This window comes from Manis pentadactyla, chromosome 2 (genome assembly GCF_030020395.1).
Source record: "Manis pentadactyla isolate mManPen7 chromosome 2, mManPen7.hap1, whole genome shotgun sequence".
NCBI classification, from domain to species: Eukaryota; Metazoa; Chordata; class Mammalia; order Pholidota; family Manidae; genus Manis; species Manis pentadactyla.
In genome coordinates this window covers 23,258,209-23,280,056 of record NC_080020.1, presented here as the reverse complement: position 1 = coordinate 23,280,056, position 21,848 = coordinate 23,258,209, and the positions used below count along the sequence as shown (strand labels likewise).

Here is a 21,848-nt window from a genome sequence, read left to right as displayed (position 1 = left end):
TGATAAGTTTTCACAACTGCCTAGCGTACCTAACTGGTTTTCTTGGTTTCACTGGATATGGCTGGTAATTGTAGGTCTGCTTTTGTTATGTAGCTGTATTCCTATTATGTTAATGTGTGTACGCAATTTAATTAGTAGTTTGTTAAAACCTATACATGCTTATGTTACTCTACAAGAAGATATATCAAAGAAATAGTCAATCTTCCCATGTTTTCTTCCGTCTGCGACTTCTATAGCTTTTCTTCTTCCTTCCTAATTACAACCCTTTAGTAGAATTCGTGCCTCATATCGAAAATTACCGAGTATCATAATTCTTCCAAGTGGTAAAGATACCTCAAGACAAATGCTGGGCATAGAAACCACAGGGCATAAATCTGCAAAAAAGTAAGAAGCTAACCTTTTCAAAGAATATTGCTTCTCCCTCACTTACCAACTTTACATTTCCCTGTATGGCCCCGGAAGATGACTGGTTAGCCAGAGACGGGTAAGATTCCTCAAGGGGGGAACAACCTAAGACAGGCACAGTCACAGGGGGGCCATCAGGTGAGAAATTGGGAATCAACAGAGGTGAGGCTTAGAACCTCATCCCCCCTGTTTTGAGAGAAATCTTCTGCATCCGTGGATGTTTTGTTGCCCTTGTCTAGCTTGGATTAATACTTAGTCTATAGGCACAGACCTGTTCATCTACATTTGCCCTCTTACAGCACTAAATTATGTTTTCTACCTTTATCTTGCATCTACCTACTACTTCAGCATTTTACTAAAAAATAATAATAATAATAAGGGAGAAATGTGGGATATACATATAAATCAAGTACAAAAATCAAATGAATAATCATATCTGACTTGATTGTTTATAGTTCATGATGCGTGATCAAAACCGAAAGTTTCTGTGATGACTGCCCTTGTACTGTTCACCATGTAACTTATTCACTATGTAAGAATTTGTTCCCCATGTAAGAACTTGTTCATTATGCTTCACAAGATTGGAGACTGTTGAGAATTAGGCTTGGGGTTGATTAATGATTGTGCATTGAGTCCCCTGTACAGAATTTTATTGTTGTTAACAGCCACTTGATCAATAAATATGAGAGATGCCTCTCAAAAAAAAAAAACAATAGAAAAAATCAATGAAACCAAGAGCTGGTTCTTTGAAAAAATGAACAAAATAGATAAGCCTCTAAGCCAAACTTATTAAGAGAAAAAGAGAATCAACACACATCAACAGAATCAGAAACGAGAAAGGAAACATCACGACAGACCCAACAGAAATACAAAGAATTATTAGAGAATACTATGAAAACCTATACGTTAAGAAGCTGGAAAACATAGGAGAAATGGACAACTTCCTAGAAAAATACAACCTTCCAAGACTGACCAAGGAAGAAACGCAAAACCAATTACCAGCAAAGAAATTGAAGCAGTAATCAAAAAACTACCCAAGAACAAAACCCCCGGGCCAGATGGATTTACCTCAGAATTTTATGAGACATACAGAGAAGATATAATACCCATTCTCCTTATAGTTTTCCAAAAAATAGAAGAGATGGGAATAATCCCAAACTCATTCTATGAAGCTAACAGCATCCTAATACCAAAACCAGGGAAAGACCCCACCAAAAAAGAAAATTACAGACCAATATCCGTGATGAACATAGATGCAAAAATACTCTATAAAACATTCGCAAACTGAATTCAAAAATAAAGCAAAAGGATCATACACCACGACCAAGTGGGATTCACCCCAGGGATGCAAGGATGGTACAACATTCGAAGATCCATCAACATCATCAACCACATAAACAAAAAAAAGACAAAAACCACATGATCATTACCATAGATGCTGAAAAAGCATTTGACAAAATTCAACATCCATTCATGATAAAAACTCTCAACAAAATGGGCATAGAGGGCAAGTACCTCAACATAATAAAGGCCATACATGATAAACCCACAGCTAACATCATACTGAACAGCGAGAGGCTGAAAGCTTTTCCTCTGAGATCGGGAACAAGACAGGGATGCCCACTCTCCCCACTGTTATTCAATATGGTACTGGAGGTCCTAGCCACAGCAATCAGACAAAACAAAGAAATACAAGGAATCCAGCTTGGTAAAGAAGAAGTCAAATTGTCACTATTTGCAGATGACATGATATTGTACATAAAAAACCCTAAAGACTCCACTCCAAAACTACTAGAACTAATATCGGAATTCAGCAAAGTTGCAGGATACAAAATTAACACACAGAAATCTGTAGCTTTCCTATATACTAACAATGAACTAATAGAAAGAGAAATCAGGGAAACAATTCCATTCACAATTGCATCAAAAAAATAAAATACCTAGGAATAAACCTAACCAAGGAACTGAAAGACCTATACCCTGAAAACTACAAGACACTCTTAAGAGAAATTAAAGAGGTCACTAACAAATGGAAACTCATCCCATGCTCCTGGCTAGGAAGAATTAATATCGTCAAAATGGCCATCCTGCCCAAAGCAATACACAGATTCGATGCAATCCCTATCAAATTACCAACAGCATTCTTCAATGAACTGGAATAAATAGTTCAAAAATTCACATGGAACCATAAAAGACCCCGAATAACCAACGCAATCCTGAGAAGGAAGAATAAAGTGGGGGGGGATCTCGCTCCCCAACTTCAAACTCTACTACAAAGCCACAGTAATCAAGACAATTTGGTACTGGCGCAAGAACAGAGCCACAGACCAGTGGAACAGAATAGAGACTCCAAACATTAACCCAAACATATATGGTCAATTAATATACGATAAAGGAGCCATGGACGTACAATGGGGAAATGACAGTCTCTTCAACAGATGGTGCTGGCAAAACTGGACAGCTACATGTAAGAGAATGAAACTGGATCACTGTCAAACCACATACACAAAAGTAAACTCCAAATGGATCAAAGACCTGAATGTAAGTCATGAAACCATAAAACTCTTAGAAAAAAACATAGGCAAAAATCTCTTAGACATAAACATGAGTGACCTCTTCTTGAACATATCTCCCTGGGCAAGGAAAACAAAAGCAAAAATGAACAAGTGGGACTATATTAACCTGAAAAGTTTCTGTACAGCAAAGGACACCATCAATAGAACAAAAAGGTATCCTACAGTAAGGGAGAACATATTCATAAATGACAGATCCGATAAAGGATTGACATCCAAAATATATAAAGAGCTCACATGCCTCAACAAACAAAAAGCAAATAATCCAATTAAAAAATGGGCAGAGGAGCTGAATAGACAGTTCTCTAAAGAAGAAATTCAAATGTCCAACAGGCACATGAAAAGATGCTCCACATCGCTAATCATCAGAGAAATGCAAATTAAAAACCACAATGAGATATCACCTCACACCAGTAAGGATCGCCATCATCAAAAAGACAAACAACAACAAATGTTGGCAAGGTTGTGGAGAAAGGGGAACCCTCCTACACTGCTGGTGGGAATGTAAATTAGTTCAACCATTGTGGAAAACAGTATGGAGGTTCCTCAAAATGCTCAATATAGACTTACCATTTGACCCAGGAATTCCACTCATAGGAATTTACCCTAAGGATGCAGCACTCCAGTTTGAAAGAAACAGATGCACCCCTATGTTTATCGCAGCACTATTACAATAGCCAAGAAATGGAAGCAACCTAAGTGTCTATCAGTAGATGAATGGATAAAGAAGATGTGGTACATATACACAATGGAATATTATTCAGCCATAAGAAGAAAACAAATCCTACCATTTGCAACAACATGGATGGAGCTAGAGGGTATTATGCTCACTGAAATAAGCCAGGCAGAGAAAGACAAATACCAAATGATTTCACTCATCTGTGGAGTATAAGAACAAAAGAAAAACTGAAGGAACAAAACAGCAGCAGAATCACAGAACCCAAGAAGGGACTAACAATTACCAAAGGGAAAGAGACTGGGGAGAAAGAAGAAAGGGGGCATTATGATTAGCATGTATAATGTAGGGGGTGGGGATAGGGGAGGGCTGTGCAACACAGAGAAGACAAGTAGAGATTCTACAACATCTTACTACACTGATGGACAGTGACTGTAATGGGGTTTGTTGGGGGGGACTTGGGGTAGGGGAGAGCCTAGTAAACATAATGTTCTTCATGTAATTGTCGATTACTGATAACAAAATAAAATAAAATAAAAATAAATAAATAAAAATAAAAAAAGGAAAGCTGTTGCTTTTTTTTTTTTTAACAGTAATTGGAAGTATTCAGAATGCCGACTGAAGAAAGAAAAGCTAGAATCCAGCTAATCCAGGTTTTGTAAATGTACCGACTCTGGACTTCAACATCAGCATTACCTGGGAACTTGTCAGAAATGCAAATTCTTGGGCCCCACCTAAGACCCACTAATTCAGAAATTCTGGAGGGGGAGCCCAGCAATCTGGGTTCTAGCAAGCCTTCCAAGTGATTCTGAAGTGAGCAAACTTTGGAAACCACTGAGCTTATTGGGAAGTTGGCTCCTGACCCACAGTGTGCTTGATTTTCCTGTGGCTAATCCAGTTATTCCCAATCTTTTTTGCACATGGGAATCACCTGGGGAGCTTCAAAAACTATTAATGCCTGTGGCCCATCACCAGAGACTGTGATTTAATTGGTCTGGGATTAGGCCTGGATTTAGGAAATTTTTTAAAGGTCCTCCAAGGGACCCTACGAAGCAGACAAGTTTGGGAACTATTGGGTTACTCAAAAGAGAACACACATATTAGTCAAATTCATTTCCAAATTCCATTCAAGGATGTTTCCTGATTACTTCAGAAGACTGGAATCCTGTCATAATGATACTGCCTAAAATTTAAGTGCAATATCCCAGTGTGGATAAAGTGAAGGTTCCTGTGGCCAGGATTCTCACCTGGCCCTGGTTGGCTAGCTCACTACACACATGTGGGCAATGCATCGTTATTGACTCTATAAAGAGCCCAGCCCAGTGCTCTGGGCAACATGGTAGCACAGCTGCAAGGCTGCAGGAGAGCAGAATAGAGGACAGAGACTGGGACAGCTGTGCAGGCAGAGGGGCCCAGAGGCAGAGACCGGCTTGCTGCATGCAGACTCACTCTGAATGGATGGGATTCTTGTGATTGACCTGCGACTGTGGAAATAAAGTTGGGTATAACCCTTTCACCCCAAGAACGTTCTACTGTCATTTCTTTGGTCACATTGAATGCATAGTGAACTTGCCCAGGGCTGAAACCCATTGGCAAGACACCCATGTAAAAAAAATCTTTATTCTTGTGAACTACATCTTTTAAATTAAAAGAGGCAGTTAATTCCTACATTATTTTGTTTGGAGGAAATCTGTAATTTTGGAATCCACAAGAGTTTGTGTCACTCATTAAATATTCATCTATGCCATTTAGCTGTCCAAAAACGGCATTGGGAACACCTACACGAGTGGAAAGGAACCATCAAAGTTTCTGTATGCTTGAGATGGCCTCTGTGATGGTGATTTTTGGCTGCTGTAGTAAAGATGCTTCCCCCTCACCTTCACTGCCAGTTTCATCAGGACTTTCACCAGTCTCCATGCCCCGGATGACCTCTGTGTCCCTCAGCTCCTGCGAGATGATGAGATCATCATCTGCAGTGACAAAGTCCTGGAAATGTATTTCATCTGGGACACAGGTGGCAATAGCCACTGAGTGCCACAACTTTTCAATGGCAATATCTGGTTCACTGGCTGCTGCTGCTGTGTCAGAATCTGCCAGTTGTATAGGTATGATGCCTGCCTTCTGCCAGCATTTCACTGTGGACTGCTTGACTGACCACCATGCTGCAGCTATCATGTCAATGGCCTGCTTGATGTCCACTGTTTCTTGATCTTCATGGCTGTTGAGCTGGAGCAGAATCTGCATTAGAAGGTGGCTCCTGTACAGTGCTTTCACGATATGAATTATGCCAAGTTTCAGTGGCTGTAGAATTGGCAGCACAGTTGGAGGGCAGATACCCCACCTGAATCCTTTCCAAGCGTGGAAGCACGTTGTGAGCAGAGCAGTTGTCAATCAGCAGGAGGATCCGGCCTGCTTCATCCTGGTATCCACTTGCATCAACCACTCATTAAACAGACTGTGTCATCCATGCCAACTGGTTGGCTCAGTAATCACAAGGGAGGCAATGGACGTTCCTGAGGCAGTGTGGGTTGGCTGACCTACCAACAATCAATGGCCTCATTTTTTCAGTCCCTGAAGCATCGCAACAAAAGAGTACTGCCAACTGCTGCTTTGCTTTCTTGCCCCCTCTACAATGGTCCCCTTTAGCAGCAAATGTGTGCTGGGGAAGCAACTGAAAAAATACTCCTGCCTCCACCTGATCATCTACATTTGCTCTCTTACAGCACTAAACTGTTTTCTACCTTTATCTTGCATCTACCTACCACTTCAGCATTTTATTAAAAATTATAATAATAATAAGGGAGAAATGTGGGATTCACATATAAATCAAGTATAAAAATCAAACGAATATTCATCTTTGACCTGATTGTTTATAGTTCATAATGCGTGATCAAAACCGAAAGTTTCTGTGATGACTGCCCTAGCACTGTTCACCATGTAAGAACTTATTCACTATGTAAGAATTTGTTCACCATGTAAGAACTTGTTCGTTATGCTTCAGAAGATTGGAGACTGACGAGAATTAGGCTTGGGGTGGATTAATGATTGTGCATTGAGCAGTGAGTCCCCTATACAGAATTTTATTGGTGTTAACAACCATTTGATCGATAAATATGAGAGATACCCTCTCAAAAAAAAAAAAGAAAAAGGACAGTGGAGCTAGTTTAGCAAATCCATGTCAGAGCAGTAAGGATGTGGTCTGGTTCTCAAATCTCCTCCAAGGACACACCCAGTAGCTGCTGTGTACTTCCTAGGGTGCCCAAGTGCTGTATCAGACGTTCTGATCCTTCTAGGAAGGACTTCGACAGGGCTCTCCAAGTGACACTTCCAAGTTAGATTCCTCAGATGTATGCGTTATGGAGAACAAACGCAATGTAATACAGTGAAATTCTGAATAATGATTAAATTCCAAAGTATGTTCTGTGGGATGTTCTTAAATGTTACATGACAAAGAGAATTCTGTTATCAGATATTTGGGAAACACAGGATCAAACCAGAGTAAATAATTTTTGTACTGCAGGATTCTAGAGTCTTTAATGTGCTAGTGTGTGACAGATCTCCAAAGAGGGAGGCTTGAAGGATACTTATACAAGTGTTTGCCAAATGGATTTGACCACACAAAGCTTTCTCATGATCATGTGAGGGACTCATGTTCCATAGATGCACTTAGGAAAACTTTCATTTAGAGAAAACTAATAACAGAATATGAGTGTACACTAGGCCAGGGGTTGGCAAACTACAACCCTTAGGCCTAATTCATCTGGCTGCCTTTTTTTCCCAAAGAGCTAAGAATGCTTTTTACATGTTCAAATGGTTACATTTTAAATAGTTACGTAAGTCCTTGCATAACATTCTGGTTTTTCCTCTTGGCTCCCAAAGCCCCAGATATTATTATCTGGCTCTTTAATAAAAGCTTGCCAAGTCCTGTACTAGGCAAAATAAATAAATAAATAAATAAATGTGTGATTTACATTCTATCTCATCTGAACTCATAGGTGCTTCAACTAGAATCTATTAATATGATTTCAATCAGTGATGTGATCAGAAGGTAAGGGAAAATTAGAAATATTTTTATTAATTGATTAGTTGGCTCTGTATTATTTCCTAAGATTTTTACTCTCATATCTCACTTTGAAAAATAAAGATTTCAAAACCAAAAAAAAAATACTCCTGCCTCATCAGCATTAAAGATATCATCTGGGCTATAGTCAGCAATCAGTTTTATGATTTCCCCCACATGCCACTCATAAACCCTATCTATTCCTAGACCATTCATTAATCTTTCACTATCATCTCTACAAACTGCTTTCAAAGCAATTCCACGGCAATCCCTAAATCTGTTCAGCCAGCCCATGCTTGCTTGAAAATTCTCATAGCCAAGCATGTTGGCCAAATTCAGTGCTTTTTCCCGAGTGACAGAACCAGTCGCAAGACCATTTTTGGCATGGATTTCTTGAAACCAAGCAAAAACGGCCTCATCAATGTCATCATAGAGAGCGTTTCTCATCCTTTTCCTCTGGGGCCCCACAGATGCCTCCCGCACCTTTTCTTCAAATTTAGTGCGATCCTTTAAAAATGTAGACAAGGTAGGAGTGATAATGAACTCTTTTGCCACATCACCTTTCCTCCTACCTGAGTCTACAGCTTCCACAGCTTTCATTTTCTCCTCCAGGGAGAACTGCCGACACTTCTTGTTTCCCTTGTTTGCCATATCCACAGAATGAGGGCTGGGCCACAACTACAGGGTTGTGTTCCTCCTCTCCTCTACTTGTTTTGCCACAAGTGTGGAAAACTGAGAAGAAAAAATGGAGTACCTATCAGGAACCAAAGATAATGGATTCCCCTTAGAAGATGGGTTCAAGTTTTTAAAAATCCTCTTAGGAAATGGTAACATAAGGCCAAAGTCAAGAGAAGATAGGAATCATGCTGTTTGTAGAGATTAACTTATACAGACTCATAGAATGTTTGAAATAGAAGAGCTCTTAGATAAAACAGTCCGAGCCTCCATAAAAATAAGAACAATCTCTGCTCTGCCTATGAGAATGCATTGAAATAATAGATAGTAAAAGAACTTTGCAAATAGCAATGCATTGTTTGAATTCAAGGGATTGTTATCTGGCTCATTTTATAGATATAGAAACAGGCCTGGGGAAGGGGTCTACCCAGATTCACACAGCTGAAATTTGTTAGTTTAGTGCTATTTGTGCCACTCCACAGTCCTGCTTGAAATTCCACCAAAATGAGATCTTCAAAGCTCTATCATCATTTAGGTTGGAAGGATTTTCACTGTGGGAAGATGTTTCTGACAGCCATACATTCACTTAATGGATATTTAGAGGTACCAAGTGCTAAGGATAGTGATGAACAATATAGTTAAGGTTCCTGCCCTTATGAAATATACACTGTGGTGGAGGGAGATAAACAATAAGTGAACAGATAAATAAGATAATTAGAGTGTGATATATGCTATGAAGGAAATTAACATGATCCAGCAGTAGCAGTTTCGGTAATTGCCTGCTTGGACCTTTATTGTGAGAGTTCTCAAAGGATGAGAGGAAATGTTGTGACCTTATGCTGTGACTGCCCCTACACAAGGGCTTCTACCACACCTCCACACATCTATCTATTCATGGCATCCTTTACGTGTTACTTATTGTTCTCGATGCCAGCCATGTATAGATGAGTGGAGAATAGTACTACGTTAAGCATAATACTATAAAGAGGTTACACAGTACGTATGACATAAAATGGGGATGACTGACTGGGTGGGGTATGGATAGGTAGTGAACTTCAAAAAGCAAATTATATTGATATTGGGTCTTAAAGTATAAACAGTAAGAATTAGTGAGATGGAAGGAAGTATAAAGTACTACAAAAAACAAGATGGCATGGTCAGAAAAAAAATTAGGCTTTTTGAAAAGAAAACAAGGGCCAAATCACAAAAATGCCTAGTAAAAATTCTAGCTTGATCCTGGGACAATAAGAAGCTTTTAGAGGGTTTTGTTTTGTTTTTTAATAATATGATCAGATTTGCACTTTATATAGAGTCCGTTGGTTGCAAGGTGGAGAACCTAAGGGTAAAGAGAAGGCCCTAAATCTGAAGATAAAAGCAGGCTAGCCTGATAGGCCATATAGTTGGGGTATGTTGAGTACAATAGGAAGCTACTGAAGGACTGTAAGCAAAGAAGAAAGATAACTGCTGTGTGAAGAATGGAGTTGAAGTGTGTCAAAGAAAAAGTAGACTAGTGAGGAATAAAGGTTTGGATTAGAGTAACAACGGAATTAGTAAGAAGCAGTCAGTTCTGAGCGACATTTGTGCAGATCTTGCTGATGTCCTGTGTCAAGGATAACTCCCAGATAACCTGGGCTTTAGCACCAACCTAGTGGATGGTGGTGCCATTTACTGAGATGAGAACCAGTTACAGAGAAGATGGGAACCAATTACTGTGGCTCTACTTCATAAACGTAATTTGTTACTTTACATGCTTAATATATAGTTTTCATGCGGCAAGACTGGGATTCAAACCCATGGGGGCTCACTGCAAAGCCAGTGTTCTGAAAGCTAGAGTGCTGTATAGCTTGTGTAAACTACCAGTACTGAGAAGGGACGTGGGAAGAGAATGAAGCAGGAACCAAACCAGTCTTGTAGGTCAAGCTGTTTGACTTTTACTCTGAGTGAAGAAGACACTGAAGGGTCTTAAACAGGGAGTGACCTAGTAAGACTTACAGGGCAAAAAGGTCAGCCTGGCTGTTGTGTCAACAGACTGTAGAAGGGACAAGAGTGGAGGCGGGAAACCTGGTAGAGAAAAGTAGGCAGACTGGAAATATATCGACAAGATGGTGAGGGTCGTGCGGGTACTTGTACAAATGTGGGACAATCTGTGACATTAGAGGGAAAGGGCAATACAATGCTTATCTGATTCCGTAGCCTCTCACACAGTCATTCAGCTTGGTTCGAATCATTTCAGGAACTTACTACCATTATTGTGCGCGGGACAGTGGGTGGGACCGACTGAGGGAAGATCGCCGGGTTGAGGAGGACGGCTTGACGCGGCACTAAGAAGAATCCCATCCTGAACGAGCGGGTACAGACTAAGGACGGCGGTGTGAGGCCTTGGGGGCGGTGCTGGGAGTCTGGTGCTGGAGATCCGCAAAGTAGGACGTGGCTTTGAGAGATAAGGCGGGGCCTCGACACCACACGTTCGGCACAGCCCCGCCCCAGTTACCTGAACGCCCTACAGGAACGCCCCGCATTCCCCCGGGGGCGGCTGCAGCTTCCTCCTCCTCCTCCTCCCGGAACTTCCAGCCGGAAGCGGCCCGCCCGCCATAGCAGCCGGGCTCTAAGCCTCTGAACAGCTCCTATGGGCCTGCCCCTCAACTAGGGCTGGACTGTTGCGCTTGCGCTTCGGGCGGTGTGGTGGAGGGGTGGGGGGTGCGGGGGGGTGTCGGACGCAGTCACGCGCCGCCTGCCGCTTCCGGCGCGCCGCTAGGGCAGCCGGGACGGGTCTCCTTGGCGATCCTGGGTGTGCTGTTGCCGTTGCCGCCACCGCTGCCGCCCCGCCGTCCGTGTCCCAGCTGCCGTCCTCGGGCTCCCGGGGCTGGATCCCCCGGGGCCCTCGCAGCGCTGGTGACGAGCCTGCGGGACGAAGCTCTGCTCCACATCGCGGCTCCGAGGAGGGGAGCGAGGGGGCTGTCGCGACTCCGCGCCGTGTGTTGCTGGGCGGCGCCGCGGCGCCGGGGCTGCTCTAGAGCCCGGGATGCGCGCGCGGGCGCTCGCCGCCACTTCCTCGTTGCCGCTGTCGTGCCTGGGGCCGCCTCTCGCGGGCAGCGGGGAGCGCGAGTGCGCCGCGCGGCCGGGCGCCCCGGGGAATGTGAGTCGCCCGGTTCGCACGGCCCTGCGGGTGAGTCCTGCGCTCGGCCGCCGCGCTGCACCTGCCGCGGGCCCGCTGGTGCCCTGCGGCCTCCTCCACAGAGCGGAGGGGTGGTGCTTAGGCACCTCCCGCCCGCAGGCGGTGCCTCCGGGAGCCCTGAGGCCCGGAGGGGAGAGGGACGACCCGAGTGATGCGTGGCCCGCCGCTGAGCCGTCAGACGCCGTCTATGCGGTTCCGGGAAGAAAGGAGCTGATGGGATAGTGAGAGTGTCTCTCAAATTTCAGTTACTGCCCTTAACCAGTTTCACAGATGAGAAGACTGAGGCTCAGAGGAAGCAGATTGCTCAAGGTCACAGAGCTCTGTGCGGATGCTATTATGATATTTGACTTAAATTAGAACCCTCGTCTGCCCTTGGTTTTAACCTTTATATTAACCTGCCTTTTTTTGCATTGCTGTCCTGAGGCCTAGCATCTGAAAGCAATGTTGGGCTCAGGCCTGAAATGGGTAGACAAACACACACAAACCCAGGGTAGTTTCTCCCTGCCCCCACCCCAAGGTGGTCGTAATGACTTTGGTTTCCTAACTTGTTTTGCTCTGGGTGTTAAAATCCTGTATGCTCTTCTTTACAAATGCTCTCCTGCTTTTGTACTGCTTTTCTCTGCAAGACTGAAGGGCTGACAAATCAATTAATGAGGACAGAAAAATGCAGACTCCGCATAGCTTTGATTTGAACTCTAGCTTCCCTTAACTCAGTAAAGTGATTGGCCTGTTACCCAGCCAAACCTGTGGGTTATGTTCTTTTCCAGGGTTGCACTGTGACAGAATGAAGGGGTTTTTTGGTTTTGTTTTTAGTGGGAAAGGAAATCATGTGAAGATGACAGAACTAGAAAGAACCTTAGGAATAATGTGTTCTTAACCTGGGGTATATCTTTAAAATTATAGGTGAAATATTGTCTGTCTGCATTTTCTGGGGTAGTAGTTTTCATAAAGGGATTCTGGCCTCCCAAAAGGTTAGGAGCCACTGATTTCAGCCTCTTCCACTCACATAAGGAACAGTTGAGATTTAGGGCAGGGTATATACACTTGTCTGCGATCATATGTTCAGACTGTAGATGTGGACCTAGGTCTCCTGACTTAACATGTAGTGCTCTTTTCATCTTTATGCCTCATCAGATACCTCACTGTGGAGTGAGGTCTGAAGGAGAGTGAGTGCCCTTTGTATTACACACATCAATCAGTCATGTGTTTACTACCACAACTCCCTTTTTCTCAGAAGCTTAATTTTCACAAGCACTTATATTATTTCCTTCATAAAGTTCAAGTGGTTTCTGGGAACCTTTTCTCCCTCTAAAGAGTGAATCTCCTGGGTAAGACTTCAATGTAGAATGTGGCTACAAATAAACTAGCTCTTTTTGAACCATTCATTCAGTTTTTTTTTGTTTTTTTTTTAATGCCCTCTGTTTCCTAGGAAAAGCTATTAGTAGACTTTCTGATTTTTTAGGCCAGTGGTGAGAGAGCTATGGTTGGCCTGTCAGACTGCCTTTTGGACCTGACCTGCCAGTACTGTAGCCACTAGCCTATATGTGGCTGTTTAAATTAATTACAATTAAAACAAAATTTAGTTGCTCAGTCACGCTAGCCATATTTTAGGTGCTCCATAGCCTTAAGTAGCTGCTATATTGGAGAGCACAGATACAGAACATTTCCATCGTTGCAGAAAGTTTGTTGAACAGTGCTGGTTTAGAGGGTTGCCAGTGGTAATGAGCAGCATAGTATAATGAACAAAGGCTCAGAGTTGGAATTTTGAATTTAAAAATCTGTCTTTCAAGAACCTATCTGGGTGGTGGCCTTGGGCAGGTCATTAAGCATCTCAGCCACAGATTACTCATCTTTAAAAATGAACCCCTTTTGTGTACTGCTTGACTCTTCCCAAAGTTATGTTCTATGACATCCTTTGAGCCTCATCACTCAATCTGTGGTAAAGTGGGTGAGACACCTCTCTCTTTGCTTGTGAGAGAATTGACCCTAAAGCAGCTAAAGGTCCTGCCCAAAGCCATGCATGCTTCAGAGTTTAAAGAAACCTCTTACGTAGAGGCACTGAACTGCAATTGATTCACTAAGTGAATCAATGAGGTAGCTTGCTTAAGGTGATGAAACATGAAACATGAAGGAGGGTCCAGAATTTGTGATTCCTCCAAGTATTCTTTCTGCCTGTTAACATGTGGAATTCTTGTAATGTGGGGCTAATCTTTGAGTTGAAGGATTACTATATCCACGAGTGAATGCAAGCAAAAGGGCTATCTAAGCTAATGATCCCAAATTGGCCTGGTCAGAGGAGTCACCTGGAACACTCGTTAAGTGCAAGATAATGCAGATTACCCTCTAGAGATTCTGATTGAGAGGGACCAAGGTGAAACCCTGGAATCTCTGTGTTAAGAAGAACCCCTCCCCGCCCCCTTAGCATCTCCTGAGTTTGGGAAATGACTGAGCCTTAAGGGCTTCACGGAGGTAAGGGATATTGGACCAAGAAGGTACATTCTTCAAATTTGTTTGTATTTGACTTTCCTCTAGCCATGGATGCATCATGTGATGGTACTGAGGTAACTGTCGTGATGGAAGAAATTGAAGAAGCCTACTGTTATACCTCCCCTGGGCCACCCAAGAAGAAGAAAAAGTATAAAATACATGGAGAAAAGGCCAAGAAACCCAGGTTAGCCAACACATTTTGGTAGCAGGCATTTATAAACAGAAGCTGCTTGGAGAGCTGTGTTGAGGAAGACTTTAAGCTGCGTCCAGACTCACTGAGAGTGCCGTGTCCATGGTTGACATCTCTAGATGGGCGGTGGGGTTGGAGGGAAAGGGAGGTGGGGAGTGGGAAGTAGTGGATTGATGTTAACAATTGCCTTTTCCCAGCCAGATCTTGGTCATGTTTCCAGCTGTCGCAGGAAATCGTACCATACAAATGGTGGAAGCTCTGCACAGAAGAACTGTGTTATTTATCATTACCATAGTTATTTAAATGTTTAGGGCATTAATAAAAATAAGGTATTATAAATAGTACCAGTGATATCTGTAAAGAATATCGAAATTGTAGCTTTGCTCTCCCTCTTAACTTGAGCATGCCAAACTTCTTGCTGGGGCTACCAACACTCAGTGGCCTTGATAGTTCTACTTACTTCCTGCTCTCAGCCTGGGGGAAGTGCTGCTGACCAGTGAGATGACCAAAGGCTGTGTAGAGGTGTAAAGAGGGTAAGTGAAAACCAGACTGTAATCAGCTCTCTAAGTAGCCTTTACCTGAGAATGGAATAATGGCATCGAGTCTGTCTGTGTTCGTGTTGGGTTTTAAAGCCAGTCATCCCTGCAGAAAAAGTGGTCCATGGAAAAGTAAACCAGATAAGCCAGATTTACTTCTCCTTCCAGGTTTCTGGAGGGAGAACGTTCCTCCTGTATACCGTCTGGGGGTGTTATTTAACTCTTCACTACTCAGACCCTAACACTGAGGCTTTGAGTGCTTGGATCAAAGAATAACACTGTAGTACTGGTTGAATGAGGGAAAATCTTAAGAAGTCGTTGCTTCCTCAGGTCGGCTTACCTTCTGTACTATTACGACATCTACCTGAAAGTGCAGCAGGAGCTCCCCCACCTCCCGCAGTCTGAGATCAACAAGAAGATTAGCGAGAGTTGGAGGCTTCTTAGTGTAGCCGAGAGAAGTTACTACTTGGAAAAAGCCAAACTAGAGAAAGAAGGTTTGGATCCTGTAAGTAATTATTTGTCCAGCTGATTTCTCCACTGGGTCACTGGTGAAGGCCCTGGGAAGACCTCTTCTCCTGTTCTCCTGTTTCCTTTTCTTGGGAAGACTTCGAGTTGGGTCCATTTTATCTTTTTTAGTCTAATACTGTCTGTTCCCATTTTTATGATGCGCTGCACTCTTTTTTTGTCATCTTTGGTTGCAGCAGTACATGGGACTAACATTTTCTGAGTTATCTGCAATGAGCCTTTGGTTCCTTTTTCAGATTTTAGCATAACTTGGAGACACTTATCCTTGTGAGTAGTTAGTATTATTTTTCCCTTAACTTAATAGTTTATTTAGGCATTTGTCCTACACTGAGTTTTCATGTTATCAGTGTAATGAAATTAATTTTTATTGTATTGATTGCTATGAGTTGTAACACAATCAGCAATTAGCTCCTGTGTTCAGAGGTAGATACAGCTGCTTTGTCCATTGCCATGTTCTTCTGTTACCACTAGTGGTTGTGAACTATGCTACAAGCAAAATACTGAAGGCTACAGCCAAAAATGATGAAGGCTTTGAGTGCTTGGGTCAAAGAATAATCAAGAAAGCTTTTAGGTTTGTTTCTGTCAGCATTTTGTTATTTCTAGTTCACAACAGTAAAATGTTTGGGCAACTATTAACATGGTTTGTTTTTTAACTGAAACTCCTGCTGGAAAAATAATAAATTTCAGCTTGTTAGTGCAGGCTGAAACCTTTTAACCTTAATTCCTCTCTTCAATTGAAAGAATTGTCTCTAAGTTATCTTTTGATAATGTAGAGCAAAGGTTCTTCAGAAATGCAACAGCTGTGTTGTAGCAGAACAGGTTGTATTTTCTCTAAGTGGAGCTCATCTTCCACCGTCATTTAGATTATTCTGTCCTTATTGGCTTGGCTTCCCTTCCTGGAAGAGCTTTGTGTTACCTATAGTCTTGGATATGCCACTCTGTACACTGTCCTCTAGATGATTTGTTTATAAATTGTGAGTCTGGGAAGCAATCCCTGCGGGGTAAAGGAGGTGGAGTCTAGGAAAAGTACATACACATTCTTCCTTTGGTTTCCCCATTATAAAGGCAGCAATCTTTTTGCCCATGCTACAGGAAAATTTTATCTAATCCTGGAGTGATACAGTTTTTAAAACTAGGCACTAATGTGGGTCCTTATTAAGACTTCAAAAAATTTTAAGTAAGTCATCTGTAATGATTTTTCTTTGTCCATATGTGAATTTATATTTGCCATCATCTCTACCACTTGCACAAACTATTCATTCATCAACTCTGATATTATCTAGCTATGACCTTGGAAGAATAACCTTTGAGGTTTGGTTTCCTCATTTGAAAAATGGGGATAATAGTAGATACTCAGAATGTTTAACATAAATAATTTAAAGCTGAGTTCTTGGCACATACTGACTTGGCCAATAAATATCACTCTTTAGTAGATTTAATGTCCAGTGACCGTATCATAAGAAAAGGTGTCATTTATTGAGCATCTGGAATATGCCAAGACTGGGTAAGGCTTCATGTGCTGTTTGACCTCTCCCAGATTGCCTGATACGACAGTGAAATTCCCCTGCCTGCATGCTTCGGGAGCCTGTCAGAGAATTTCATGGCAGGCTGTCTCCTTAGCAGACCATCAGGTCTCCTGCTAAGTGGCAAGATCTGTGATTCTGGTGTTACTCCTTCCAGTTTGTAAGGTGAATGTCGTTCAGGCTGCCCTAATTTCTCTGTTTGAATTTGTTGATTAAGTCCAGACCATCCTATGCATTTGCCACCATTTAGTCTTGTTCTCCTGACCTGACTGCTTCAGAGGGTGACTTAAATGTCATTTCTCCATTCTCTCTCCAATAGAGGCTCCATAAAAGATTCAGTCTGTCTACTTTCATGTTTCATCTTGAGTGCTTCTTTTGTACCCTCAGTAGTCTCATTGACTTCTTTTGATTTAAGGATCCTTTTGTAATTGACTTGGTGTTCCTTTTAAAAGATGCTTCTCAAATTATTTTTTTGCTCCATTTAATTTCAGTTCTCACTTAACTGTTCACTTTGAACTTTTCTCTTTTCCTTAGTGGGTAATTTCAGTTTAAATTGGAAAAATAAAGCAAAAGCACCTTTTCTTGATACCAGTTAACCATTCAGGGTTGTGCTTCTAGTACCTGGTCTACTTGCTTTTAGAAGACTTGGCCTGGAGTCCCAGCTTTACTGCTTACAAATTTTGTGTTTGGGAGAAGTACCTCCTTGAACTTCAATTCCCTCATTTGCCAAATGGGAATAATAATAGTATCTAATACTTGTGTTGTTTTTTAAGGTGAGGGAAGTATTTTCTAAACCTTGATATCCTATGTCAGTGTTAATATTTATATTACCCCCCTGCCCCAAACATACAAATACATTCAGGCCCTTTTGTCAGATAATTCCTTCCATGTACACCTTAGCTTTTTGATCTGTTCATTCTCTTCTTGTAAGTCTGGGAAAACCAGTGATGTCAGAAGCCGTGCTTGCTACCTTGATTTCCAACTTGGCTTTAAGTCTTCGGCTACTTTGGAAACCTACTAAGTGTCATAGCTGATCATGAACTCATAAATAGCCAGATTCAGCCTCTTCATTTTACAGATAGAGCAGGGAAGCCTAAAAAGGGGAAAGGATTTGGGCAGGACTGTGCCACACCTGGGATTCCAGCTCAGTTTCAGATGCCAAGATCAGTGCCCTTTCCAGAGTCTAATCCACTTTATCTGTCTCCTGTGTGATTGAGCAAGTAAGCCACATTGACTAAAGTGTGATTCAAATGAAGATGTATTTCTGTTGACAGTGGCTGACCCTGTCTAAGTCTCAGGTGAAGAGAGTGGAGTCTTTCTGGTCCCTTGTGCAAAAATAAACAACAGAAAGAACTCCTAAATGTATATTCTTGGTCTTACTGCATTTATCTGTTTGTCTCCCCCTTCTTGGCTTCCTCATCCCCAGAACTCTAAGCTCTCTGCACTGACTGCTGTGGTTCCGGACATCCCAGGTTTCCGCAAGATCCTCCCCCGTTCAGATTACATCATCATTCCCAAGAACAGCCTGCAGGAGGATCAGAGCTGCCCTCAGCTAGAGCTGTGTGTGGCCCAGAACCAGATGTCCCCAAAAGGACCATCTCTTGTGTCCAGCCCTGCCCTGGAGACAGTGCCCAGCCACGCAGGCTTGGCAGAGCAATGCCTGGCTGTGGAGGCTCTTGCTGAGGAGGTGGGAGCCCTTGCCCAGCCAGGTGCTGTACAGGAGATCACCACGTCAGAGATTCTCAGCCAGGATGTGCTCCTGGAGGAAGCCTCCTTGGAGGTGGGAGAGAGCCACCAACCTTACCAGACAAGCCTGGTGATTGAGGAGACCTTAGTGAATGGTTCACCAGACCTCCCCACTGGAGGCTTGGCTATGCCTCACCCCCAGGTTGGGGAGAGCATGTCAGTGGTAACAGTCATGAGGGTAAGTGGCTTTGGTGCTGATGTCTTTTGCTTTGTCTGGAATTAATCAAAAGGCAGCTAGCACCATGAAATGTGATTTTGGAACAGTGGTTATTAAGAGCACTCTTGTGGAACTTCTAGAACACTGCAGTTCTCCTTTTTGCCCTTGGGCTTGCTCCAAGGTTCTCTTCAGTTTCTCAGGCAATTTGACCAATTCCTCTTGCCCAACGTAGCCAGAATTTTCTTCATATGAGATAGTACATAGCAGAAGGGGTGGAAGTGGTATTTGGGCCAACCATGAGTGAAAGCCAGGATTTGTCAGGCTATTCATATTAGTCAGGATGTTATTGGTTTGGTAAGCACAGTGGCAGCTTGAACTGTTAAGGAGAATTTTCAAATTGTCTTCCTGGGCACTGAGTAGGTAGGAAAAAGGAAGTTCTCTTCAAGACCAGGTTGATGGGACTAAAAGCTGAGAAAGAAGAGGCAAGTCTCTCTCCAGTGGCTTAAGTGTCATGCCTAGTTGAGGAGAAAGAACAGTTTCAGTGATCATAGCCTACTTCCCTAGAAGGGGGTCACTGCTACTATGCTCTCTGTTACCCTGGGTAGGGTGGATCCCTAGAGAGGTAGGGGTTCTGCTCAGGCTGAGGGGACCAGCATGCTGCAGCCCCTGAAGCCAGGACTAAGGAGAGCAGGTACCCCTGTTAAGGAATCCATGCCAGGCCTAAACCCATTTTATTGTTTGTTGCCTCAGTGCTGTTTTTGGTGATAAAGCATGCCACTGGCTGGGTTAGGGCAGATTGATCGGGTGCTAAGAACATTTGACAGAAGAATTGGGTTCTTTAAATTTAATTGATTATATAATCTTAGGAGTCCTAACTCTCTTAGAACTTGAGTTTTCTCATCTGTAGAATGAGGATCGTACATTCTGTGTAGTAATGGTTTTCTCTCTCTTTGTTTTTAAACATTTGTGATAGTTGTAAATTCTTTTTTTTAATAAGCACATTATCTATGGTTATTGTATTTGATCAGTCTTCCAGTGTTACAGGTGGCCCTCAGTGCTCTTCACTCCGTTGCAATAAAACTATTCTCTCTGTGTGCCCATAGGATTCCAGTGAGAGTAGTCCCTCTGCACCAGCCACACAGTTCATCGTGTTGCCTCTTCCTGCCTACTCGGTTGTGGAGAACCCCACCTCCATCAAACTGGTCAGTGTATGGGGAGTTCATGGAGATTAAGGCTCCATAATAGCTCTCTTCCGGGTAGCTTTCCAGAGGTCTTAACAACCTTAGGATACTGGGACTGGCAGAGGTCTCCAAGATATCTGGCCCAGGTATTTAAACTAGAGGTGAGGGGTAGGGTGGGAGTGGTTCTATGAATGGAGCTCCACAGGATCCATGAATTCCTTAAATTACATACAAAGTTTTTTCCTTGAGAGCATTTTCCTGGGATAGGTTCCATGGATTTTATCAAATTTTCAGAAGCATACATGTTTAGAAAAATTGTGGGGCCACTGATCTAAATCAATTATGTTACTGTGCAGGTCAGGAATAATGCCCAGAAAAGAGAAAAGATTTGTTCTCTTTGTGAGTCAAGCTGGGCTGCAAAACAAGCCAGAACTAGGACCCAGGTCTTTTGATTCTCAGCTGGTGTTTTTTTCTGTCACACACTTCAACAGGCTGAAATTTATACCTAAGTATTTCATGTTTCTTTATGCTATTGTAGGTGGTATTTTAAAGCTTTTTTCAATATCTGATTTCTTACTGCTAATACAGTATTAATTGATTTTTTTGCATATTAAGTTTGTATCCTGTAACTGCTAAACTCATGTATTCTGGTAGCCCCTTTGTAGAGTCTGTTGCGTTTTCTGCATAGATGAGCATGTCTAAATAAAGACAGTTTTGTTTTTTCCTTTCTCATCTGGATTCTTTCTTTTTCTTGTCTTACTACATTGTCTAGAAACTCTAGTATGATGTTGAATAGAATTGGTGAGAGTGTCTTAGAGGGATCCTTATCTTAGGGGGAAGTATTTAGTCTTTCATCACTAGGTATATTAGCTTTAGGTTTTTCCTAGGTAATCAAGTAAGTTCTCTTATATTCCTAAACTGCTGGGAGTTTTTATTAGGAATGGGTATTGGATTTTGTCAAATGCTTTTTCTGTGTTGATTGAGATGATTGTATGAATTTTCTTTTTTAGTTTGTTAATGTGATTTCATTGTTTTTCAAATGTTAAGCTAATCCTGCATTCCTTGAATATACCCCACTTGGCAATGATATATTATCCTTCTAATATATTGTTGGATTTGATTTCTTTTTATTTTGTTAAAAATTTTTGTATCCAAATTCTTGAGGGATATTGGTTTCTAATTTTCTTGTACAGTGTTTGTTTGGTTTCAGTGTCAGGGTGCTACCTCATAGAATGAGTTAGGAAATATTTTCTCCTTAGTTTTCTGGAAGAGTTTATGTACTATTGGCATTATTTCCTTCTGAAATGTTTGGTAGAGTTATCAGTGAAGTCATCTCAGCCAGGAGATTTCTTTGTACGTAGGTTTTTTGTCCAATTTAAAAAATAAAATGTATGGGTGCATTACATATATAATAAGATACATAATATATAAAATATGTAAAATGTGTATTCTATTGAGTGAGCTTTAGTAGTTTGTCTTTCAAGGAATTTGTCCTTTAATCTTAGTTGTCAAATTTATTAACATAAAATTGTTCAAAACATTTCTTTCTGTAAAAAAAAATGTAAAATAAACATAACATAAAATTTACCATTTTAACCATTTTTAATTGTGTAATTCATTGCCATTAAGTACATTCACAGTGTTGTAAAGTCATTACCAGTATCCATTTCCAGAATTTTTTATCATCCCAAACAGAAACTCTGTACTCATTAAATAATAACTCCCTATTTCTCCCTATCCCCAGCCCCTGGTAACCTCTGTTTTACTTTCTGTAACTGTATTTGTAAATTCTGTATACCTCTTATAAATGGAATCATGCTAATATTGTCATTTTGATCTGACTTTTTCACTTGCATAATGTTTTTCGTGGTTCATCTATCTTGTAGCATGTATCAGAATTTTATTTCTTTTTGAGGCTGAATAATAATCCATTATATAT

The 21,848-nt window shown here is 41.8% G+C and overlaps 1 protein-coding gene and 1 long non-coding RNA gene across 6 annotated transcripts in view; both read left to right on the top strand.

Annotated features, from left to right (window-relative positions):
* Positions 1 to 11,118: 11,118 nt before the first annotated feature.
* The window catches only part of HMGXB3 (HMG-box containing 3), a 58,449-nt gene continuing 47,719 nt past the window's right edge, over positions 11,119 to 21,848 (top strand). For 3 of the 5 annotated variants that reach the window (XM_036881542.2, XM_036881539.2, XM_036881540.2), the window contains exons 1-5: positions 11,422 to 11,555; positions 14,097 to 14,235; positions 15,108 to 15,282; positions 18,252 to 18,749; positions 19,832 to 19,930. In XM_036881542.2, the coding sequence (XP_036737437.2) occupies positions 14,099 to 14,235; positions 15,108 to 15,282; positions 18,252 to 18,749; positions 19,832 to 19,930 (909 nt within the window). In that variant the 5' untranslated portion in view covers positions 11,422 to 11,555; positions 14,097 to 14,098. Of the gene's footprint in view, positions 11,556 to 14,096; positions 14,236 to 15,107; positions 15,283 to 18,251; positions 18,750 to 19,831; positions 19,931 to 21,848 lie in introns of those variants that run through there. The other 2 variants (XM_036881543.2, XM_036881544.2) reach the window with 2 other exon arrangements.
* LOC130680407 (uncharacterized) lies at positions 19,944 to 21,739 on the top strand. The gene is made up of 2 exons (XR_008993403.1): positions 19,944 to 20,055; positions 20,266 to 21,739. It is a non-coding gene; the product is annotated as an uncharacterized LOC130680407 (long non-coding RNA).